This window comes from Muntiacus reevesi, chromosome 4, assembly GCF_963930625.1.
Source record: "Muntiacus reevesi chromosome 4, mMunRee1.1, whole genome shotgun sequence".
NCBI lineage: Eukaryota > Metazoa > Chordata > Mammalia > Artiodactyla > Cervidae > Muntiacus > Muntiacus reevesi.
In genome coordinates, this window is record NC_089252.1 from 117824334 (window position 1) to 117849881 (window position 25548).

At 53.2% G+C, this 25548-nt stretch overlaps 1 protein-coding gene and 1 long non-coding RNA gene across 2 annotated transcripts in view; both read right to left on the bottom strand.

Annotated features, from left to right (window-relative positions):
• Positions 1 to 2797: 2797 nt before the first annotated feature.
• The window catches only part of LOC136167624 (uncharacterized), a 114726-nt gene continuing 91975 nt past the window's right edge, over positions 2798 to 25548 (bottom strand). The window contains exons 2-3 of the long non-coding RNA XR_010663099.1: positions 3942 to 4009; positions 2798 to 2859 (exon numbers count right to left, since the gene is read on the bottom strand). This is a non-coding gene — a long non-coding RNA (uncharacterized lncRNA). The remainder of the gene's footprint in view (positions 2860 to 3941; positions 4010 to 25548) is intronic.
• On the bottom strand, positions 20333 to 20785 carry PRR23E (PRR23 family member E). The gene has a single exon (XM_065932492.1). It carries the CDS (start codon positions 20783 to 20785, stop codon positions 20333 to 20335), a length of 453 nt encoding a protein of 150 aa, XP_065788564.1.

The following is a 25548-nucleotide window of genomic DNA, read 5'->3' on the forward strand; positions in this document are numbered from 1 at the left end:
AAAATCTTAGAGAAGAAAATGTGGAGGAAAACGTTATACCAATGAATTTGGCACTGATTTCTTGCCATGACATCAAAAGCACAGGTGACAAAAATAAAAAGATAAATTGGACTTTGTCAAAATTAAAACCTTCTGGGCATCCAAGGACACAATCAAGAGAGTGAACAGGTAACATCAGGAATGGGGAAAAATAGTCAAAAAACATACCTGATGGGGGTTAACATCCAGAACATACAAAGGACTCCTGAAACTCAACAGCAAGGAAAAATACTTTCAAATGGGCAAAGGACAGAAATAGGCATTTCTCCAAAAAAGACACGCAGATGAAGCAAACAAAAAGATGCTCAACATCCCTGATCATGAGGGAAATGTAGATGAAAACCACAAAGAAGTATGACTTCACACCCATTAGGATGGCTGCGTAAAACAAGAGAAAACACAGAAAATAACAAGTGTCGATGAGGTAGTGAAATTGGAGCCCATGCGCACTGCTGGCGGGCGTGCCAATGCAGTGGCGCAGCCTCCATGGAGCACAGACAGTGGTTTCTCAACAAACAGAACCACACGATCCAGCGATGTATTCACCCAAGAGCACCGAAAGACGTCTCACAGAGACCTCCGCACACCACCTTCACAGCAGCAACAGTCACACCAGGTAAAACGTGGAAGCGCCTTGCGTCCATCGATGGGTGGATGGTAGACCAAGTGTGGTCCACACATGCAGTGCGATCTGATTTCGCCTTTGAAAGGAAGGGCGTCCTGACACCTGCGGCAGCACAGATGAACCTGGAGGACACTGCGCAGGGAAGGAAGCCAGTCACACAGGGCCGAGGACTGCATGGTCCACTCATAAGAGGTCCCGAGGGCACATGTCCATGGAGAAAGGAAGTAGTGATGGGGCGGGGGTGGGGGAGGGGTAGCGCTTAATGGGGGCGGGGCTTCAGTTTTGCCAGGCGGATGCATTCCGGAGATGATGGTGACGATGGCCGTTACACATTTTGAATGTACTTAATGTTACTGAAGGAAGAGGCTGCCCACTCCAGCATTCTGGCCTGGAGAATTCCATGCACTGTATAGTTCACGGAATCACGGAGAGTCGGACACGACTGAGCGACCTCGCTCATGTCACTGAACTGGACATTTCAAACGATTAAGATGATGAATTTCATGTCCTGTGTAGCTCATCACAAAAAAATGTGGGAAAGATGATAGACTACCAGGTTTTCTGAAAACTACGCTGTGCTTCTTGGTCAGGACTCACACGGTGTGCGAGCCTCTCTGCACTCCTCAGGCCAGGCGCCGCCACTACCCAGCGGAGCGTCTCCATCCATGCATTTAGTTCCTCAAGTTCATACCGGGAGTAACAGGACCCTTATCAAGTGACTCATTTCATTTAAAATTACTGAATTAATAGATCCTCATTATCAAAAACAGAAAATGTGTAAGAGCAGAAACGGGGTAGGCATGATGAGCTGTAATTCTGTCTCCCACAGGCCATCTGTCACCGTTTGGAACCACATTCCAAGACCGTTCTCACACACACAGATACGTTTCTTTTACTCACCAAAAAAGCAGTCAGCTTGTATAAGCTGCATTGTAACCTGCCTTTTTTATTTCGTAATATATCATGGAAGATTTTCCTTGCTAATCAATAAACTTTTATTAGTTTTCTCCAAGCCCTCCCTGTATAATTTTCTGAGCTAATCTCCTATTGTTGGAATTGATTAGATGAGTTCATATTTGGAAGGTATTTAGGACAACGTCTGGCACCTGATAAACGCTATATAAATAATTTCAAGTGTTTTAGACAGCCACGAGAATATGGGAGAAACTGGCAAATCCCGAGTCATAAAGGAAGGTTTTTTTAACACTGGCTTCTCGGAAAGCTGCAAATCAAGTTCACGAAAATGGAGGAAGCTAAGAGAACTGAATGTCGTGGATGACTCAACGGTCCCTGCAAAGCCAGCTTCTCAGCCGGTCGCCCTCCCGGCCCCATGCCTTTGTCCTCCACTCCCACCTCCACCTTCTTTCAGCAGACACCGCCCAGCCTCCTGGCTGCAGCCCCCACGTCTGCCCGGTCCATTGGCCCGTGCACGGCGCATGGCTCGGTCACTCAAACTCATCCCCACCTCCCCCTTCCAGCCCAGCTCCGCCGGGGCTCCCTCACTCTGGCCCCCTGGCACCTGACCGGCCCTTCAGCCCTCTGACTTTGGGCTCTGCCACTGGCCTGGTGGGCGCCTGGAGGGCGCCTGGAGGGGTGTGGTCCACGCTGGGGCCCTGCTCACCTTTGCCCACGAGGCCCCGACTCCCGGACCCCTTCTCCCAGCCGGGCAGGACCCAGTGAGGTCTTCCCAGAATAGACCCCACTCACATCCTGCCTTTTGTCTGCAGAAAATCTTAGTCAAAAACTAAATTCAATCAGAGAAGTGAGAAAACACATAAGGAAAGGAAAACTATCAAGCAAGACAAAATAATAATAGTTGAGCCATTAAACAAAGTCAAGGGCCTTTATTTCCTCCTCAAGGACCATAGATACTATTCTGAGCCGTGTCCTTTGAACCGTTTCGCCGACACCAGGTGGGAGACGTTAACTGCACGTTGCCCAGAAGCACACAGACCCCAGACGGGCTGGAACCGGAAGGCTGATGATGCTGACTCCCGATGACCTCACCACCAGCCAATCAGAAGGCGAGTTGGCCACGCCCTGCTCCCTGGGCACTCTGACTCCTCGCTGGCCCCTCCGGGGTGGGGGGACAGGACACAGTCCTGAGGGCGTTAGCCTGCGGCGGCCCCCTCTGCCTGGCAGAGCAACGCAGCTACTCTTTCCTGCTTCAGTGAAAACCCCGCGCTTCTGGGAGCCTAGGTGAACAGAGGCAAACAAATGAACGAATAATCACCCAGTCGTGCCCGACTCTTTGTGACCCCCTGGACGGTAGGCCGCCAGGCTCCTCTGTCCATGGCATTCTCCAGGCCGGAGTACTAGAGCGGGTTGCCAGTCCCTTCTCCAGGGGATCTTCCCGACCCAGGTACTGAACCCGGGTCTCCTGCACTGTAGGCATACGCCAGGGGAATCTTGAATGGCCCCCATGGCTGCCAGGCGGTCCTCCAGAGGCGCTGAGTCCCTCTCACTCTCTCCAGAAGTCGCCCTGTGCCTCCTCCCGCTGCCGGTGCTGCCAGTCTTTTGACCCTGGGCCTCTGTGGCAGTGCCAGCTAGAGCCTCAGGTCTTACGTGATCTCAGGAGTGGCCAGCATCACAGAACAGTGGGAAGAGGAGCCGCTCCCCTCCCGGCAGATGTTAGCAGCGGACATCACCCTGGCCAACCCCCCTTCACAAATCCAGATGCTGTCCTCCGTTTCCGGCTCCTTCGCCCCGCCTCCGCCCTCACCCCTCCCGTGTTCAGACACCTCTGGGTCCTCCCAAGTGTGCCCACCCCAGCGACGTCCGGCATGCCAGCTCCTGGGCATCCTGGCTCACGGCATCATCAGGCCCTCCCTGCCTGGCCCCAGAAACGCGAACCCCGCAACAAAGCAAATACTATAAGAAACGGAGTCACATGAATTCTTTGGTTTCCCAGTGCTTATAAAGCTTGTGTTTGCACTATACTGCAGCCTATTAAGTGTGAAATTGCATTATGTCTAAAAAAGTACACAGCTTAACATAAAAATCCTTGACTGCTAGAATACGCAGCCATCATCTAAGCATTTAGAAAGTTCATTCAGGTTCACTGCTTGCCGATCGCTGTAACAAACATGATGATAACACGAAAGCTTGAAACACCACAACAAATACCCAAATGTGGCGCAGAGACAGAGGGAGCAAAGGCTGTTGGAAAAACAGCACCAGAAAAGTTGCTCGACGCAGAGGCACCATAAGCCTTCAGTTTGCAAAAAAAATGCAGATCTCGGAAGCACAGTCAAGTGAAGCTCCATGAACCACCTACCTGGGTCCTGGCCGCCTCCTCTCAGGCAGGCACCCGAAGCTCCACGGAGCAGATATGCTTGCAGTTTTCTGAGGAAAGACACACAGGAGATGAACTCAGCATCTTGCAAGTCTTACAGTACGTTTTCTGTGTCCTCACTCCTAATTTATATTCTGACTGGGCTCAGACTTCTAAGCTGGAGAATCACTTCCCTCTAAAATGTTGGAGGTGTTGCTCTACTTCTCCCAGACGGAGGTGACGTCTGAAGCTGCTGCAGTTCTGAAACCAGCTTTGTTTTATCTGGGGAGGTAGGATCTCCCTTGTCCCTGGTCCTGCGGTCTGTTCACTCCACAAACATACTGCAGGTTCTGGGAGATTTTCCTGAATCATATCTTTGCTTAACTCTTCCCCACTGTCTAGTCTATATTCTAGAATTCTTTTTTTTTTTTTTTTTTTTTTTAATGTGGACCATTTTTGAAGTCTTTGTTGGGTCTGTTACAACATGTTTCTGTTTTGTGGCTTTGCCCTTTGGTCATGAGGCATGTGGGATTTTACTTCCCCAACCTGGGCTGGAACCGGCAACCCCTGGTTGACAGCATGGAGTCTCAACCAGGGGACCATCAGGGAAGTCCTGAATTCTTACCGATGTCTAACAGCGCTTTTCTTAGTTTCTCTCTCATTTTTCTATCCTCTGGGGGACTTTCTGCAACCTTACGTTCCGACACTTGTGTTTCTCATCTCAGCCCTTTAACTTGCAAGGTCTTTGCTCTAAATGCCGTGAAAGTCCAGATCTTGTTTATGTTTCAAGGGCACAGTCTATCTCTCTGAGGACAGTTTTAATGGCTTTTCTGACTTTGTCTCTCTCTACATCATCTTTGTCCTACAAGCTTCGTCTCCTCACTTGTGTTTTGTTCTCTGTCTTTGCGACAGCTGCCAGAACGGCGTCTCTGTGTCTGGTCGTGGAGGTTCCGTCTCTGTCATGTAGCCACGGGCTTTTCCAGAAGCCCAGCAAGCTTGATCGTGGTCTCCTCACTAGGAGTGGGCGCTGAAGAGCTGTGAGCACAGCTCAGACACGCTGACCTCATCCAGGGAAGTCGCCAGAACCCCCGCCTCTGAGCCAAGGGAGTGCGAGGCATGTCCACTCCCCTAAGGGGACCCGGGCCCACGCTGCATGCTCAGGGGGCTGGGGTCTCAGCAGAAGGCAGACACTTGCCCACCCCAGCCCTGTCTCCACTTCCAGGCAGAGAAGGGACATCTAGCCCCCTCTGCCAGGGTAAGGAGATGTCTCCTTCTGGATCAGCTGCTAGTCAGTCCTTGAAAGCTTAGCCCACCTCCTATCTTCAGCCAACTCCACCCCCGCCTCACCCTGCCAACCCCACAACTGACCAACACTCGGCTCTGCCTGCTGTGGGCTGGGGCCACTCCTGCTCCCCTCTCCACCAGGTCAGGGCTGTGTGGCCCTGCTGCCCCCAAATCCTGCTGTTTCCTCTGATGTGATTGCTATTCCTGTTGTCTGCCTTTATAAATAAAGCCCCCTTGGGGCTTCCCTGCCGGCTCAGAGGGTAAGGAATCTTCCTGTAATGCCGGAGACCTGGGTTCGATCCCTGGGTCGGGAAGATCCCCTGGAGGAGAGCATGGCATCCTTGCCTGGAGAATCCCACGGACAGAGGAGCCCGGTGGGCTACGGTCCATGGGTCACAGAGTCGGACACGAGTGAGCGACTTCACTTTCACTTTTCACTTACTCGTCTGTGAATGGGTATGGCAGGAAGCGCCTGAGACTCTGCGCACTCAATCTCTATTTACTGGTCTGAACATCTTTGGGGGGCATTTATTGGCATCCTGTCTCTACCCCCACTTTCTGTGACTTTTTAAAGGTTCTTTTCCCATTTCTCCATGGAGTTGTTTCTCATTATTTCAATACTGTTAATAAGACGCTTGCTCCTTGGAAGAAAAGTTATGACAAACCTAGACAGCATATTAAAAAGCAGAGACATTACTTTGCCAACAAAGGTCCGTCTAGTCAAAGCTATGCTTTTTCTAGTAGTCGTGTACGGATGTTAGAGTTGGACTATGAAGAAAGTTGAGTGTTGAAGAATTGATGCTTTTGAACTGTGTTGTTGGAGAAGACTTGAGAGTCCCTTGGACTGCAAGGAGATCCAACCAGTCCCTCCTAAAGGAAATCAGTCCTGAATATACATTGGAAGAACTGATGCTGAAGCTGAAATACTTTGGCCACCTGATGCGAAGAGCTGACTCATTGGAAAAGACCCTGATGCTGAGTAAGATTGAAGGCTGGAGGAAAAGGGGACGTCAGAGTATGAGACGGTTGGATGACATCACCGACTCAATGGACATGAGTTTGGGTAAACTCCAGGAGTTGGTGATGGGCAGGGAGGTCTGCCGTGCTGCAGTCCGTGAGGTGGCAGAGTTGGACTTGACTGAGTGACTGAACTGAGTAAGAACTTCTCCCAAGATGGCACAGTTTCTGTCTGCCCTGTCTTGCTAGTTGGGGAGCATTCTCTCTGGTGATTCGAGGTGCTCAGTATCCCCCACCCTCTGTGCAGCAGGTTGTCCCCCTTGCTCTGGACACAGAAGCCGTGTCCAGGTCCAGGCGGGTCTCGTGTGCAAAGCATCACATGGGTCCGTCTGGGGCACCAGCTGTGCTCCCCCTGACTCTGCTCTTGTGCGCCCAGCCTCTGTGGTCTCTGGCGTCCATGGAAGCCTCACTTACACCCCTGTATCCCCACCAGGGTCTGGTTCACGATCCAAACTCTCCTCCACACCCTGACCTCGTCTCTGAAGGTGTGTGGGCCCAGCCACACTGCATTCACTCCCTGGTCACCTCCACCTCGAAGGGCAGCGGACTGCTCGCTCTCCCAGCCCCTCTGCCAGTCCGTTCCTCCCCCCGCGTCCCGCCAAGGCTGTCCTCACGGAGCTGCCATGCTACTGGGGTAGGAAGGAGCACAGTTCCCCTCTCCCTCGGAAGCATCCTGGAAGGAAACAAGGCCCAGTCGCATTTTTCTCTCTGAGTTTTTCTTGCATAGCCCTTGAAGTCTGTCTACTCTTAGGAAGGCAGGCATGTGGGAATGTGTATCGGTCATCTATTACAAAACCATGCTGTGTAACAAAAAGACCCCCAGTTGTATACAGTGAAGCTGGCTCAGCTCACAGCCCGGCCAGGTTCTGCTCTTCTGACCCAGACCAGGCTCTGCTCCCAGTTCCGGCCCCAGCTGGGGTCTGGGAGGCAGCAGTGGCTACCAGGCCCGTGCTCCTCAGTGCCCAGCGCCTGGGCTGCTCCCCAAGGTGGGGGACCTGTGCCTGCCTCTCCTGCGCTGGCATCCATCTGCAGTGCCCATGGTCTGCATGGTTTCCCAGGCTCAGCAGGCTCTCGAGGCGGCCGCAGGAGGCTCCGGCCAGGCTGAACGAGCCCTTGTGGGTCTCACCCTGCCGACATGCCCAAGCCTGGACGCAGGGGCTCCTGTGACCTGGGACGTGGCCTCGGGAGGGAAGGGCTGAGGCCTTCAGCACTGTCCGCCTGCTGGGGGTGCTGAAGGGACGACTCCGCGTGGCCGGCTGCCATGGGACTTCCTGCCCATTTGGTGCCCACAGGCTGTCCCTTCAGCACCTGCCCCTGGAGCAATGGGCGGCCCCCTACTCTCACCGGAGCCCCCCACCCCGGCTCCGCCTTCCTCTGGGGACAAGCCCTCCTGGTCCAAGCTCTTCCCTTGGTGGGTGGACGTGTGTTGCTGACACATGGCCCTGAGCCTGGTGCCCCCTCGGCTGCCTCTCAGGGAAATGGGGGCCACCCTGCCTGGGGTGTGCCCGAAGGTGGAGGGGTCCCTTCTTCACCCCTAGGAAACCCCTCTTTCCACCTGTCTCCACTCTTTCTGACTCTGGCAGAGGAATCCCTTTTTGGGGGGGTTGCTTCATTTTGATCCCTCAGGCCTCTGGGTCCCTACAGAGACAGGCGTCAATCCGCTCGGATTCCATTCTGCAAACCGACGAGGGGGCCGGGGGCTCCAAGAACAGAAAGGAATGGCTCAGGCTGACTCGAGGCTTCGCCCTGAAGCCACGCTATACACGCCCGCCCCCAGGCTGCAGCTCATGTGATGCCCCAGGTTTGCTCCTCACCCCCGCCTGACCCTTCCTTCTCCTGCAGCCTCCGTCTCCTCCATAGGTAGGAGCCAGGACAGCGGGCGGGCCACATCCAGAAGGGGGACGGCCGCCTCCCCAGAAGGAGCCATGCAGACCCTCAAGACCCCCAACAGCCCCTAGAGGAAATCCTCGCGCCTACAGCTGCCTCTGGGGCAGACACGGGGCCAGCCTGCAGTGTCCATACCCACGCCAGGAACTCCCTCTAACTGACCCTGCCGGCTGGCATATGGGGGCCCCCTGCGTCGTTGCCCCCAGGCTGGAGTTCTCCCCAACTTGGGGTTCCACCTGGGCACCCTTCATCCACCTTCTCTAGATGGGGCACCCCTTCCAGCTGCCTCAGTGTGTTCCATCTGGGCACCCAAACCACCCTCTAGTCCAGAACTCTGACCTCTGCCCCATTCCCCCAGTGGGGACCCTCAGCCCAAACCCCATGGCCCCCACCGCCCCTGTGGCCCCTTCCGGGTCCACCACAGTCACTTCCAGCTCTGATCAATCCCTGGCCACCCGCCCCAACCAGGCGACACCCTCATGCTGCCCAGGGAATTGTGCTTGGCCAGACACTTAGGTTTCGGTTTTTACTTTTTAAAGGGCCTCAGATGTCAGTTTCTCACTGTTGCTTAGGGCCCGGCCTATTCCCAAGGACGCACATCGGGCCCCCATGCGTCATGTGTCCTCACTTTCCTCTTTGCCCTCTGCCCTTCAACCCCGTTGCCCACACTCCGGCCCCTCTCCAGCCCTCCTCACTGCCCTGCACACCTGTGTTTTTAAATTCTATAAACCACGTGCTCTAATAACTCTGCTCTCTGTCTGCCACCATGCGTGTACGATCTTCCCACCCAGCTGCGTGCATTTGGTTCTCGGCTCCTCACTGCTCTGCGGGTCAGTGCGGCCGCGACCTGGGCGGAGCCAGTGGGCAGGGAGGCAGCAGGTCCAGGCCCCACCTGGTGCAGGAGCGGCTACAGGTCTGGGATCGGCTGCGGGGGCGGGTCAGAGCGGCTGCAGGGACAAGCTAAAGGCACGGGCGGGCTGCTGGGAGGCCCGTCTGGGTGGACGTGGCGGCCAGAAGGAACAAGGCAGGAGGGATGGTGAAGACGTGGCCGGCCCAGCTGCAGAGTCGTGAGAAACGGGGAGAGGACCAGGCCAGAGGGATGGTCTACGGGAACGCCCAGGGGAGTAGCGGTGCAGGCAGGGAGCCCAGGGGACCCGGGAGGGGAATCGGCCACCACCGGCGAGGACCGCGGGCAGCACCGTCTCCGGGAGGCGCGGGAGAGGGTCCTCTCCGGGGGCTGTTGCATGGAACTGACGTGCATCCCTGGGGAACGGCTGGGAGGTCCGGAGGCTTTTCCGATGGGCGCGGCGTGGGGAGAGGGCAGCTGGCTGCCGTCGGGGGTGGGCCTGCTGTAGCTAAGGGGCTGGCACCCTGGCTCCCCACCACCCCGACAGGGAGCTGCCCCAGGGCGCCGGCCCCAGGAGCCCACGAGGGCTCACGCAGGTGGAAACCGGCTCTGACAGGTACCGGAGCCCGGAAGCGAGCTGCTTCTTCCTGCACGGAAACACAGGGCGTTTGCACGGCTGAAAGTGCGCGGAACGCGGCGGGTGTGCCCTGCGGCCTCCACTTCCTGTATTTCTAAAGGAAAGGGCTCCACCTTGCCTGCACGCCTAACTTCTCCCCGACTGTGTGGCGTCTGCTGACGTCACGCGTCCTGGGCGTCACCCAGGTGTGGACGACGTGATGACGTATGTCCTCGCCTGCGTACGCAAGGGTACGGAGCCCTGAGAGGTACGGATTGAAGAGATAACTGGTTTTATTGGTGGATAATTTTTTAAAATTCTGAAATCACAGGCTCCCAGGAAGTGGCAGAGACGAGCAGAGGCCAGGCTGGCGCAAGCCGGGACTTGCGCGCGGCTCCCGGACGCCTGAGGCCGGGGCCCCCTCGCTGCCGGCGGGGTGGCTGTCTGGGCGCCCCTCAGCGGGGCGGGGGCCGAGGGCGGGCAGCGGGCGCCCCGGGGAAGTGAGAGCCGACCCCGCCCCGCCGCGCCCCCGGCCTCTGCCGAGGGATGGGCCCTGTGGGCTCCAGTCTGCTCTCCTGGGCTGCCCCTCAGGGGCCTCGGCTTTTCTTACAGCTCCCTGGGTGGTTTGCCCGCCCCGTCTGCATCTCTGGGGGCGGGCCTCTCTCAGAGCGGGTCTGGGGTCCCCGAGGGAGCCCCCCGCCGTGCGGTGCTCAGCCCGGGGGCCTTGCCCACGTGCTCCTCCCCATGGTTCAGAGCCGCCCCGTCTGTCTGTCTGCGTGTCTGCGTAGCTTCCAGGCCGCTGCCCTGACCCCTTCAGCAGGACCGCCGGGCGGGTCCTGAGGGGAGCCGGGGTGGGAAGCGGAGTGGCCGGCATCTTTCCTGCTCACAGCCTGGTTGGAAACGCACCGTTTCCTCCGTCCTCATCAGAAGGTGTCTGAACCACCCTCAGGGCCAGCTCTCCGTTTGTGAAGATCAAACGATGACATGTGTCGGCAGCATGGTTTCTGTGGTTGTCCGGATGTCCTTCTCACCACTTCCCCAGATTCATATTCCTCTGTGCCCCAGTTTCCCGACCTGGACACTGAGCTCTTTTCCTCCCGACACCCCTGATTTCTGATCAGTGTCTCAACCGCGGGGCACCCTTTTGCCGTATCCTGTAACTTTATATGTAGAGTGTTATCCTTTAATTCTAAGAATTTCAAGATTTGCGTTAATTCAAAGAGTGATTTAGGAGTATGTAATTTCATTCCCAGGAGTGGAAAGCTAACCCTTTATTTCAGAGTTGCAAATGTGCCGCGAGGTTCAGAGGTTTCTTTCTATTGAGGATGATAAGTCTCATCACGTTTGAGTGGAGGGCAGGGGCTTCCTTCTGTTCTTTCTGTTGATTTTCAGTCTTTTAATTCTGGAGAATTGTGGTCACTGTTTCTTCAATATTCCTTCTTCATCAGCTGTGTTCCTTTTGAGCCCCGAGAGGCAGCCTGAGCCTCACCTTCACCCCATGCTTCCTGGCCTCACAGCTCACCTGATGCCTCCGCTGCGGCCGTGCCCCACCTGATCAACATGGCTCCTTTTCAGTTCAGTCGCTCAGTCATGTCCGACTCTGCGACCCCATGGACTGCAGCATGCCAGGCCTCCCTGTCATCACCAACTCCGGGAGCTTGCTCAAACTCATGTCCACTGAGTCTGTGATGCCATCCAACCATCTCATCCTCTGTCGCCCCCTTCTCCTCCTGCCTTCAATCTTTCCCAGCATCAGGGTCTTTTCCAATGAGTCAGTTCTTTGCATCAGGTGGCCAAAGGATTGAAGTTTCAGCTTCAGCATCAGTCCTTCCAATGAATATTCAGGGTTGATTTCCTTTAGGATGAACTTGTTTGATCTACTTGCAATCCAAGGAACTCTGAAGAGTCTTCTCCAACACCACAGTTCAAAAGCATCAATTCTTTGGCGCTCAGCTTTCTTTATAGTCCAGCTGTCACATCCATACATGACTACTGGGAAAACCATAGCTTTGACTACATGGACCTTTGTTGGCAAAGTAATGTCTTTGCTTTTTAATATGCTGTCTAGGTTGGTCATAGCTTTTCTTGCAAGGAGCAAGAATCTTTTAATTTCATGGCTGCAGTCATAATGTGCAGTGATTATGGAGCCCCCCAAAATAAAGTCTGTCACTGTTTCCATTGTTTCCCCATCTATTTGCCATGAAGTGATGGGACCGGATGCCATGATCTTAGTTTTTTGAATGTTGAGTTTTAAGCCAACTTTTTCACTCTCCTCTTTCACTTTCATCAAGAGGCTCAGACTGGCCAGACAGAATGGCCATCATCAAAAAACCCACAAACAATAATTTCTGGAGAGAGTGTGGAGAAAAATGGACCCTCTTGTACTGTTGGTAGGAAAGTAAATTGGTATATGGAAGACAGTATGGAGATTCCTTTAAAAACCAGGAATAAAACTACCACATGACCCAGCAATCCTACTACTAGGCATACACTCTGTTGTTGTTCAGCCACCAAGTTGTGTCCAAGTCTTTGCGACCCCATGGACTGCAGCATGACAGGCCTCCCTGAGGAAAACCAACATTGAAAAAGACACATGTACCCCAGTGTTCATTGCAGCACTATTTGCAATAGCCAGGACATGGCAACTTAGATGTGCATCGACAGATAAATGGATAAAAACAGCTGTGGTACATATACAAGGGAATATTACTCAGCCATAAAAATGAACACATCTGAGTCAGTTCTAACAAGGTGGATGAACCTAGAGACTTTTATACAGAGTGAAGTAAGTCAGAAAGAAACAAATATCGTATATTAATGCATATGTATGGAATCTAGAGATGGTACTGATATTTGCAGGGCAGCAGTGGGGATAGAGAACAAACTTATGGACATGGCTGGGGGGAAGGAAGGAGAGGCTGGGACAGATGGAGAGAGTGGATCGGAAGCTTACACTACCATATGTAAAATAAGACAGTGGGAATTTGCTGTGACTCAGGGAACTCAAATCAGAGAACTGTGACAACCCAGAGGGGTGGGAGGGAGGTTCAAGAGGGAGGGGACACATGTACACCGTGGCTGATTCATGTTGATGTGTGGCAGACAGCAATGCAATACTGTAAAGCAATTATCCTTCAACAAAAAAATAAGTTTTTTTAAAAAGTAAACACACTGGAAGCACTCTCCTTAAATCCAAGATAAACGCTCTTCTGCCAATGACTCAGTCCTGCATTGATCGTGAAGACATCATGTCCCCTTTCAGACCAACAGAGCCCGAGTGGGGATAATAACTGGCCAGAGCCCTGGGTGAGGATGGTGACCGTGGGTTTGAAGCCTGATTCTGGCACTTCCTGGCATGTGAGTGAGCAGGTCCTGATCCTTCTGGGCCTCGGTTTCCCACCTGACTTCCTGACGCACATAAAGCTCTGCAGAGGGTACCAACCCAAGTCAGCTGTGACCCTCAGGTTCCTCCAGCGCCTGCCCTGGCCAACACCGAGCGCCTCAGGGCACAGTCAGAGCACTGGGAGCACTGGCCGCTCAGCAGAAGTGCTTGCACTGTCCACCCTGTAGCCCCGTGGCCTGAGTTGGTCGGAGCCTAGACAGGCGCATGAAGAGCTCGACACACACATGTCAGGGTCCTGGCCCTGAGCCTGTGGTGACCCAGCCGACCCCCCATGGGGCTCTCTGCTCACTGAGTGGCCCTGTGAGCCGCGTTCTCTGTGCTAGAGATGAGCAACGAGCCAGCGTGCTGGCGGACACGCCTCCAGAGGCTGCTGGGGCAGTCGGACCCAGGCCCCCAATGCCCACATCGCAGTGAACGGTGACCGGCAGGCAGTCGAGCTGGGGGCTCCGAAGTTCCCTCCCCATCTTCCCGAGGTGCCTCAGCCTGCAAGGACCCTGTCCAGGCCCTCAGCCGGTCCTGCAGCACACAAACCCTGGAGGTCCTGCAACCTGTGGTCTGAGGGGCCTACTTCTGGGCACTGGTCCCTCGGGAGGCGCTGAGAAGCTGTGGGACAATGAACCACCAGCAGGAGGTCTCAGGGCTGTGATGGGAGGAGGAAGGGATGTGCCAGCCTGAGATTCAGAACATCAGAAGGGACGTGGCCTCGGCAGGGCGGCCCAGGGGAGCAGAGGTGGGGGTGGGGGGCAGACAGAGCGGGGATCACTTCTCCCACCTCCCCACCCTCCAGTCTCTCAAGCATCGCCCACTGCTGACCCTGCAGGGAGCCGCAGAGCCAGGAGACGCGGTCTCTGGGGCGGCACAGAGCAGGGGAAGGATGTGGGACCTCAGGCTTGTCCCCACCCTGAATCTCACAGTAGGGCAGGGCTGGCCCAGGCAGGCATCAGTCGCAGTGAGTGGAGGTGGCCAACACGGGGTGTCATGTTTGGGGGGTGCTCTAGCTGGGGCTGGGCTTCTAGGTGGGTTCAGTGGTAAAGAATCTGCTTGCCAATGCAAGAGACGTGGGTTCGATCCCTGGGTTGAGAAGATCCCCTGGAGGATCATGGAGGGCATGGAAACCCACTCCAGTGTTCTTGCCTGGAGAATCTCATGGACAGAGGAGCCTGGCCGGCTACAGTCCGTGGGGTTGCAAAGAGTCAGACACGACTGAGCAACTAACCAGCAGCAAATAGCAACTAGCCAGGGCTGGCTGGCTTCGAGGTCCAGCAGGAGACAGCAGGAGTGGGGAACCCGAGTCAGAAGCCAGAGAGCAAGGGACATGGGGGTCTCCCAGGGGTGCAGCTCGGCGCTATTTCCAACCTCTGTGCGCCAGACGGGCATGAACTGTGCGTGAGGAGCCGGGGCAGCGCGGGGCGGGGGGAGGGCAGAGGTGGGTTCCCCACGTCCAGCATCCGAGGTGCAGCCTCCACCCGCCCAGGCTCTGCAACATTAGGGTCGCAGACAGCAGTGTCCTCGGGACACCAGAGAGCGAGCCAGGGGCAGGCTGGACGGCCCTAATGCACAAAGCCAGGCTGGCGGGCAGCTGGGGGGGTGGTGGTGGTGAGGATGAGACATACAGAGACAGTGACGTCCGGCCAGTTCTATCACGTTGTTCTACCTCATTACATCTAGTTTATATTCAGTGTATGGTGAGAGACACCAAATTCACAAGTACTTTAGTGATTATACTTAATATGTGACACTTTCTTTAAAAATACACTAGTTGAAGTAACAAGAGTGAGTTTAAAATAACACACTACATACAGGAACGTGGAAAGCCTGCCAAGTTGGCATAGGAAGGACCAGAGGTCAGGACTGAGTGTCTGAATATCCATCCAGACATCACCGCACGGGGTGGGCTAAGCTGTGGAAGCTGGCCCCTGGCCAGGCAGGAGGACCTCTCCACCCTGCAGGGCAGATATAACAAACACAGCAGCTGCCCAATCAGTGAGACACCTCTAAAGAGGTATTCTGGGACAAACTTCACAGAGGAGACCGAGAGGTCTGAGAGAAGCTAGAAAAGCAGCCACAAAGAAACCCAAGGAAACAAAATGAAAGAAAAAAAAATACAAAGACAAAATCCACAAACATAGAATAATGAAATGATTTTAAAAGGTAAAACACCAAAACAGTATTTGTTTTTTTTTTTAAAAAAAGACCCGAAACATTCGGAAGAATAAGAAAGATGAGAGAAGACACACGTCGGCAAAACACAGAACTACAGAAGCGGTTTGTGAACTGCAACATGCAAGTAAATGTCATGAGCAAAAGGACAGTGCCCTTACTACTAAAAAGCCCAGGCACAGACCGTTTTACAGACGAATTTTCCAAACTTGCTCACAAGAACACTCCAGAATATATCTTTAAAAGGATAATTTTGAAATTAATTTTTGGAAGCTGTTATTACCTTAAATTCAGAACTGGTAAAGTCAACACAAGAAAACACATCTAGGTTATTTCCCCTTCATGTAAAATGTCCTAAATAGCACATGAACAGACCAAATGCAAAACATTTTACAAGATAAAACCTGTGACTGGATGTACTTTACCCCAGCAATGCAAAGATGATTTTACACATGGAATAATTCACTACATTGTTAGGCTACAGAAGATAAAAAAATGACTATCTTAATGATTTTACCAAATTGTACTTGGCAGATACAGAGAAAAAGTTTGATAAGATTTCAGCACATTCATAAGTTTTAGAACTCTCAGAAAAATAGAATGGCAAGGCACAATACTGAACTTGATAAAGCCTATATACTCAATGCATGCCTAAGAAAATGAGAGATCAGGCAGCCAAACATTAGCCAAGGATGTAGAAAGGGTGAGCCACGCAGTCAGCAAGTGTGATCTGATAGACACAGATCTGCCACCAACGTGTGCACGTGACAGTAAGTCCACAGAATTTACTGGGTTTACAGCAACAGTGGACTCTGAAGCACTGGTTTACTATAGGCCACATTCTCCAGCAGGGCCATCAGGTGACAATCCACAATAGAAACTAGCTGTGGTGAGCATCCCAGTGTGGGTGTCCACGTGCTTTGCTCTCACAGTTGGCCAATGTGTGCAAGTCTTCCTTCTGACTTAGACTCCCACTAAAAAATGGACTGACGCTTTACTTTCTAAAAGAAACAAATTACTGCCAACTGAGCAAAAAGGGTTAGCAAAATATCCCTTAAAAGTGAAGGGCCAAAAAAAGACATTTTTCAGGCAATCATAAGCTAAGGGAGTAACTCACAAGAACCTGAAGCCAAAGAAACTCAGGAAGAAGAGAAAAGTGATTCCGGTTGCAGGCGTGGCGATCAGGAAGGGAAGAATGCAGGACAGGGAAACAAATGGTAAAATGTAAAAATGATGGTGATTTCAGACTAAACGATTAATGCTCTCTTGTCAAGTTTATAACAGAGACGTAGAGTGCAGAGTACATTGCGGCAATAGACGACAGCCCCCGCAGGAGAGGTGGGAGGCTGGAGTTGAACTGCATGGTTTGGAAACTGGTACAAATACGTGTGTCAAGTAGACAGTAACCGATGGTTACAATACCGATGGTTGGTATTGTAATCTTTAGAGTAACCGCCTCTTAATCTTTAGAGTAACGGTCAAAAGAATGATACACTGAAGTATAATTTAAAAGTAACAAAGAGATACAGTGGAAAAATTTTTTTAAAAGTGAGCATATAAAAGGTGCAGGAGGAGGTAAGGGACAAGAGAACGTAGTGAGGTGGTGGAGAAGAGCAACTGCCTCAGGGACCACATTAAATATAAATGGACTAAACAAGCCAGTTAAAACAGAGACCATGAGACTGGGTTTGCAAAGCTCTCTGAGGTTTATGAGAAACACATGTGAGGACGTGAGGGTGATCTCGTTGCGACATCTGTCACCCCGCTGATTGCCAGAGCTGACTCAGCTGATCTGGCTGGGAAGGCGTGCGTCCCCTTCCTGCCTCACCACCCCTGTGTCCCTCCTGAAGCTGCACGCCGGTCTAAGAGGATGACCACTCCCGACAGAGGAGGACCGGTCTTCCATCAAGGGTATACAAGTAGCTGCACTCCCCTGCTGGAACCCCTGAACAAGCTCTCAAGAAACACATTTGAATATAATAGCAGAAAGCGCAAATAAAGCAAGCCCTAACCAAAGAACAGATAAATTCCCAGACAAAACAGACCTTAATGCAAGGAGTATTGAACAATGTCAAGTGTGACACTCTATAAGAATAAAAGGGACAAATAGTCCAGACAATAAAACAATCCTAAATTTGTAAACAGATATTAACATCTTTAAAATATAAAGCAACGACTGACAGAACTAAAAGGAAAAGTAGAAAAATGCAGAACCATATTTTAATTCTCTCAATAAGTAATAGAACAAGAAGACATGAAAAAATAGAAGATGTGAACAAAATAATTATCTAACTTGACCTAATTGACATATGTAGCATATTCTACCAAACAGTTGAAGAATTTTTTAAGTACACAAAAACGTTTACTAAAATACACCATATGCTGTGACAAAAGTTGAGAGTCAGTATGTTCCAAAAATTAATTTGAGATGGAAGCATAAAAGGTAACACAATAAAACTCCAAAAAAAATAGGAGAATATGTTCATGACTTTGAAGTAGACAAAGAATTAAACAGGTTTAATAATTTTAAACAGATTGAAGAGCACTAATAAAAAATATATTGACAGATCAGACTTCCATAAAGTTAAAAACTTCTGTTCACCAACAGACGCCATTTAAAAAGCCACAAAGAGGACTTTCCTGGTGGCTCAGTGGTAAAGAATCTGCCTGCTACGGCAGGAGACACAGGTCTGATCCCTGGGCTGGGAAGACCCCACGACAGCTAAGCCCACTCACCACAGCTACTGAGCCTGTGCTCTAGAGCCCACTCACCGCAGCTGCTTAGCCGAGCAGCCACAGTGACTGAAGCCCACACACCCTAGAGCTCGTGCTCCGGAGCAAGAAAAGCCACAGCGATGAGAAGCTCCTGCAACGCAAGCCAAAGTAGCCCCTGCTAGCTGCAGCCAGAGAAAGCCCGCACGGCAGCAAAACCCCGTGCAGCCAAAGAAGAGAAAAGCCACAAAGAATGTTTAATCAGCACTTGTATCTGACAAAAGACTTTTCTATGGAATATATATTTATGTAAAGAACTTTTTATAAACATGCACATTGAAAGACCACAGCCCCAACTCAAGGGAAAAGTGAGGAACGCTCACTTCTCCCAACAGGATATGCAAATGACCATATGATCTACCCTAATCCCTTCCCCTCAAAAAACCCAGGTATAAAATAGGCAAAAATAACTTTTAAAATTAAGAGAATTTAATTGAAAAAAATTTAAAAAAACACACACACTTTTGAACACTTTTCAAGAGAAAACCTACAGTGTTAGGGCAACTGGGAGCGTGTGTATGGTCTGCAGGCTTGGCACCGTCAGGAGTGATGACGGCTCGGCTATGAAGTACGGTGCCCTCGTCCTGTAGAGACGCACGAGGAAGGGCCAGGCATCCGCAATTTACTGTGACACCGCTAGCAGATTAGTGGGGGGAGGACAGAGTGAGAGGGGGACTGATGAACAGACACAGGGGACATCACTTGTAAGAGTATTTATGTGACCAGAGACAGAAATTAAAGAAAAACTCACAGGAGGAACAATCCACCTAGGTGGAGGATACATGGGTGTCCATTCTTCCTGTTAGTCCTACCACTGAAATTCTCCAACACAAACAGGAAGCAGAGCAAGAAAACCACGGGGGCGTGGGGTGTGGAGGAGCTGTGGGTCTCTGTGGCCCGCAACCCCTGACAAGCTACTCCACTGAGGGTCCTGGCCCAGCTGGCAGGCGACGTTTGCCATTCTCTGGGCATCGATGTACCTGGGGTGGAACGTGGTGACACCGCGGGGCTCCCCAGACGAGTGTGGGACAAGCAGCTTAGCTACCTGAGGCCACGCCCACCCTCTGCGGGCTCCCGGGGGCCGGTTCCCTGGGCACCTGTCACCAGCGGGCTCACATTTGTCCAGATGTTTGCAGTCAGTGCAAAAGGAAAAGCACCATCTGCATCCCGTCCAAGAGACAGCTCAGCTGAGGGAACGAGGGGCACACGCACGCTCTGTAGAAGCATTGTCTGGAGCCCGGGGCTGGGGCACCGTGAGGAGCAGAAGGCGTGACCGCCACGCTTGACAAAGAAACCACTTCCAGGGTGAGGACCGAACACCATCACCTTCAGGTCCCAGGAGACGTGGGTTCTTCAAGCTTAACTCGACCTTCTAACACAGTGATTATTCCAGATTCCAAAACTGTATCAAGCAACTTGAGCATTTCATTTTTACCCCCTTCAAAATGCACTTTTAATGATTTCTCTCAGAATCAGTAAAGGAAAATACTTCTGCTTCAGAGATTCAAACGTTGTACAAAATGCTGCTTGAGAAACTAGCTTCCAGGGTAAGTGCACATACTATCAGTATATAGATATTCTAAGTGACTAACTTCCACTTAACCTTCAAGCTGTAGTATATGAATACTGTTTTAATTTTTATTAGTCCTCCATTATAACACCTATGGTGAACAGAACAGTAATTGGAAGATTACAGAGAGACCTATGAGACACTTAGAACCGCAAAGAAGATTCTGGTTTATTTCCTAGCAGAAAGAAGACAAATAATATTTACTTGATTTTCCCCTTAGTAAGAACTGTTTTAAAAGATACAGAAATAAAACATCACATATTACTATGGAATACATCTCAAGTGATACATTTAAAGAAAATTTTATGGCATTAAAAATTATAATAGAAAAGAATAAAGGCTAAAAATGACTTGAGCGAGCACCACCTACAAGACGTTATGAAACAATCAGCTCACAGTGAAACAGGAAGCAGAGAGCATGTCAGAAGACGTGAGAGAATTGCTGAGTGAACAGTGGGTTCAATAAAACCAAGAGACCTACATTATTTCTGCTTTTAATATATGCAATATTAAGACAGAAAAGTGGAGTACCACAGATAATCAACAGAGCAGGAAATAATAACATGAAAAACTTTTTGGTAACATTTGAAAATGAGACGGAAGTGTTCGCATGTAAGTGAGGCTGGGTCTTTCTAAGGAGTGAAGCATGAACCCAGCTGACAGCACAGCGTCGTTTGCTGAATGTAAGACGCTCACTGTTACACGTCTCACGAGAGTGGCCCGTGCTCCCATCTGTCACAGCAGATGTGGGCGTTATCTGGGCAGCGGGCACAGCAGGGCTCATCGGACCCCACGGCCCTGAGCCCTGGAGGGCGTGGTCTCCAGGCACACATCAGAGCTAGAAGAGACGGCGGCGGGCCCGGGAGGGCGGGTGGTGGGGGCGGGGGCCCTGGGGTTCCGGCTGGGGGTCCGCACAGGGGGACGGGGGCAGAGGGCAGAGTTCTGGGCTGCAGGGCAGTTTGGGGGCCCAGATGCTGAACCTGGACACCCCTCCTGATGAAAGGACTTGGAGTGTCATCTTTACGTGGGAAGCAGCTCTGGACGGCGTCCCCTCTGCAGTCAGGAGGGCTGAGCTGGGCGGAGTCTGCCACCCCCGGCGGGCGCCGGGCTCGGGGGTGTCCCCACCTAGAGTTGGAGGGGCCGAGGAGTATGGGGGTGGGGGCCCCACAGGGCAAGGAAACACGCTGGAAGCCCAAGGGCCTGAGGGCAGGCTCCCCATGAGGGGGTCAAAGCTGGAGACGCCCCAGGCCCAGGTGGAAGGCCCTGAGGCAGCTGGAGGGGGGTGCCCCATCCAAGGATGGCTGGCAAAGGCCACCACGGTGGAACGGCAAGGGCCGGGGAACTCCAGGCAGGGGGCCCTCCAGTGAGGCCAGCAGGTGGGGTCAGTTACGTGCTGGGCTCCTCAGAGGTAACAGCAGGTGCAGGCAGGGCCCACGACTGCCACGGGGGCCAGGGGGGCTAGGCCAACGCTCCACACGGCTGGCTCCTTGCATGCACACGCGTCCATCTCAGGGGAGCCGCTCTGCTTCCACAGGCTGGCTCCTCGGGGTGCCCAGGCGGCTCCTTGGGACCTGCAGGCAAGCAGAGAGGAGGGTCAGAGAGGGTGCGGGGGCTGGAGGAGAGGTTGGGGGTGAGGAGAGGGGAGAGCGACACAGGAGTGACCCTGCCCAGGGCGCCTGCGCGGCCCTCAGTGAGCTGGGCTGCGGGCACTCAGCCCCTCGCCCCCACCATGCAGGCCTCAGAGGAGGACAGAGACCAGAGAACCCCAGTGCCCACTGGGCTCCCTGGGGGGGCCCACTGCCCGCGGGGCTGGGCTCAGGGCTGGCTCCAGAGCGGGGTGTTGGCGAGCAGACCCCTGGGCTGCTCAGCGGCCGATAGAGGAGGGGCCACAGCAGAGTGACCGCCTGGCCACCCTCTCAGAACCCCGTTCTCACCTGACCCTGCGGGGCTCATTCCGTCCAGCAAGGCCCTGCAGCGCGCCCTTCACGCTTAGGCCGCAGCAGCTGAGGCGATCCGAGGAGGTTCGGGTCCGGGAAGGTCTCGGGTCCGAGGAGGTTCGGGTCCGGGAAGGTCTCGGGTCCGAGGAGATTCAGGTCTGAGGAGATCTCAGCTCTTAGGAGGTTCAGCTTTGAGGAGGTCTCAGCTCTTGAGAGGTTCAGCTCTGAGGAGGTCTGAGGGGGTCTGAGGAGGTCTCAGTTCTGAGGAGGTTCAGCTCTGAGAAGGTCTGAGGGGGTTTGAGGGGGTTTGAGGGAGTTCGAGGGGGTCTCAGCTCCGAGGAGGCCCCCGGTCTGAGGGGGTCTGAGGTGGTCTCGTCTCCGAGGAGGTTCGGGTCCGGGAAGGTCTCGGGTCTGAGGAGGTTCAGGTCCGGGAAGGTCTCGGGTCCGAGGAGGTTCAGGTCTGAGAAGATCTCAGCTCTTGAGAGGTTCAACTCCGAGGAGGCCCCCGGTCTGAGGGGGTCTGAGGGGGTCTCGGCTCCGAGGAGGCCCCCGGTCTGAGGGGGTCTGAGGGAGTCTCCGCTCCGAGGAGGCCCCGGTCTGAGGGGGTCTGAAGCGGTCTCCGCTCCGAGGAGGCCCCCGGTCTGAGGAGGTCTGAGGGGGTCTCCGCTCCGAGGAGGCCCCGGGTCTGAGGGGGTCTGAGGCGGTCTCCGCTCCGAGGAGGCCCCCGGTCTGAGGAGGTCTGAGGGGGTCTCCGCTCCGAGGAGGCCCCGGGTCTGAGGCGGGGCTGCAGCTCGGGCCGAGCCCCTCTGCCCAGCCGCGGATGCTGGTCTGAGGCAGGAGGCCTCTCTTGAGCAGGACCGGGCTGGGCGGGAGTCGAGCCTCGGCCAATGGCCGCCTCCTGGCGATGCGGTCAGCGATGCGCTGGAGGGGCTTGATGGGATCACGGGCGCACCTCAGGGCGGGTGTGACCAGACGGGGTGACGCCTCTTCCGGGGTGGGCCGGGCGCCACCGCGGGTGAAGAGGTCAGGGAGGACGCCCGAGGCCGGGCCTCCCCCTGACCCCGACGGCTCTCGGCTGACAGGCGCAGAGCCCAGCGGCCCAGCAGGGAGGCGGGAGGCTGCAGCCAGGAGCGGCGGCTGGGGGCCCGGAGATGCGTCTCCATGAGGGGCCGGACCGCCCTGAGCTTGCAGACCCGGGACGAGGCCGCACGCTCCGGACGCGCGGTTCTCCGGGTCCCGTCGCTCGGGCGGCGCGGTGGCCGCTCTGTGCCGGCTCGGCAGGGACACAACCCCCACGTCGTCCTGCGGGCCCCGCGGAGTGCAGCGGCGCGTCCGGAGAGTCCCGCTGCGGAGGAAGCGGGCTGCCCTTCTCCACACGCGAGGCCTCGGGGCCAGAAGCCCCGGGAAAGAGGCGGGTGGGCGGGACGCAGTGCGGCCCGGGCGGCGGGCCGGCCCCTCCTCCGGGCGGGGGACTGCTCGGTCAGGAGAGGCTCCCCCCGGCCCCGCAGCGGAGGCTGCCCCAGGAGCCCGCGGGCGCGCTCGCGCGGAGGTGCTGCTCCAGGGTCCGGGCCTCCAGGCCACACCCCCGAGGCCTGTGCACCTGCAGACGCCTCCACGCAGGCAGCTCCGCCGAGTCCTCCGCAGACTTTGCGGGAGCCCGGACGAAACCCTGCCGCCCTCCCCGGCGGCCTCCGTGCGAGCCGCGCTCCAGGCGGCACTGACGCCCTGACCCGCCCTGGCCTTTGGGGACCAGAGTGGGGCGTTCGCCCCCGCTGTCGCGCCCTTCGGGGCTCCCCTCACCTCCGCCCGGCCTCGGGAAAGGGGTCCCGGTTAAACAGCACACCTCCAGGAACACTGTTCGTCACGTGGGGGGCCTGAGAGGTGCGCTTCCCCTGAGTCTTCAGGACAGTCTTTGCCCTGATTTACATTTTCTCTGATGCCCCCGTCACCACACATGCTCTTGGGGAGCAGTCAGCATTACCTGACAACTGATACAACAGCATTTGTTGTGGTTCAGTCGCTAAGTCATGTTGGACTCTTTGCGACCCCATGGACTGCACCACACCAGGCTTCGCTGTTCTTCCCTATCTTCCCAAGTTTGCTCACTCAAGTCCATTGATGCCATCCAACTATCTCATTCTCTGTCGTCCCCTTCTCCTCCCACCTTCCATCTTTCCCAGCAACAGGGTCTTTTCCAGTGAGTCAGCTCTTCGCATCAGGTGCCCAGAGTACTGGAGGGTCAGCATCAGTCCTTTCAATGAATATTCAGGGTTGATTTCCTTTACAACTGACTGGTTTGAACTCCTTGCTGTCCAGGGGACTCTCAAGAGTCTTCTCCAGCACCACAGTTCAAAAGCATCAATTCTTCGCCATTCAGCTATCTTTATCCAACTCTCACATCCATACATGACTACTGGAAAAACCATACTTTGACTAGGCAGACATTTGTTGGCAAAGTGATATCACTCTCTTTTAATACGCTGTTTAGGTTTATCATAGTGTTCCTTCCAAGGAGCAAGCATCTTTTAATTTCATGGCTGCAGTCACCATCTGCAGTGATTTTGCAGCCCAAAAAATAAAATCTGTCACTACTTCTACTTTTTCTCCTTCTATTTGCCATGAAGTGATAGGACCAGATGCTACGATCTTAGTTTTGTTGATGTTGAATTTTAAGCCAGCTTTTTCACTCTCCTCTTTCACCTTCATCAAGAAGCTCTTTAGTTCCTCTTCACCTTCTGCCATCAGAGTGGTATAATCTGCATATCTGAGGTTGTTGATATTTCTCCTGGCAATCTTGACTCCAGCTTGTAATTCATTCAGTGTTGCATTTTGCATGATGTACTCTGTATATAACTTAAATAAGCAGGGTGACAATATACAGCTTTGATGTATCTCCATTTTTCTTGAAGAGCTCTCTAGTCTTTCTTATTCTGTTGTTTTTATCTACTTTTTTGCAGTGTTCATTTAAGAAGGCCTTCTTTTCTCTCTGTGCTATTCTCAGGAACTCTGCATTCAGTTTGGTTTATCTTTCCCTTTCTCCCTTGCCTTTTGCTTCTCTTCTTTCCTCAGCTATTTGTAAAGACTTCTCAGTTCAGTTCAGTCATTCAGTCATATCTGACTCTTTGCAACCCCATGGACTGCAGCACGCCAGTCCTCCCTGTGCATCACCAACTCAGAGTTTACTCAAACTCATGTCCATTGAATTGGTGATGCATCCAACCATCTCATCCTCTATCATTCCCTTCTCCTCCCGCCTTCAATCTTTCCCAGCATCAGGGTCTTTTCAAATGAGTCACCTCTTCTCATTAGGTGGCCAAAGTATTTGACTTTCAGCTTCAACATCAGTCCTTCCAGTAAACATTCAGGACTGATTTCCTTTAGGATGGACTGGTTGGTTCTCCTTGCTGTCCAAGGGACTCGAGAGTCTTCTCCAACACTGCAGTTCGAAAGCATCAATTCTTTGGCGCTCAGCTTTCTTTATAGTTCAACTCTCACGTCCATACATGACTACTGGAAAAACCATAGCCTTGACTAGATGGACCTTTGTTGGTAAAGTAATCTCTCTGCTTTTTAATATTGTGTCTAGGTTGGTCATAACGTTTTTTTCCAAGGAGCAAGTGTCTTTTTATTTCATGGCTGCAGTCACCATCTGCAGTGATTTTGGAGCCCAAAAACATAAAGTCTGACAATGTTTCCACTGTTTCCCCATCTATTGCCCATGAAGTGATGGGACCAGATGCCATGATCTTTGTTTTCTGAATGTTGAACTTTAAGCCAACTTTAAGCCAACTAAATAAGCTCTTTAGTTCTTCTTCACTTTCTGCCATAAGGGTGGTGTCATCTGCTTATCTCAGGTTATTGATATTTCTCCCAGCAATCTTAATTCCAGCTTGTGCTTCATCCAGCCCAGCATTTCTCATAATGTACTCTGCATAGAAGTTAAATAAGCAGGGTGACAATATACAGCCTTGACATACTCCTTTTTCTATTTGGAACCAGTCTGTTGTTCCATGTCCAGTTCTAACTGCTGCTTCCTGACCTGCATACAGACTTCTCAAGAGGCAGGTCAAGTGGTCTGGTATTCCCATCTCTTTCAGAATTTTCCACAGTTTATTGT

What these genes read in the sequence shown, in the direction of transcription:
- PRR23E (XM_065932492.1), bottom strand. Translation starts at nt 20,785, where the DNA reads ATGGGGCACCCCCCTCCAGCTGCCTCAGGGCCTTCCACCTGGGCCTGG.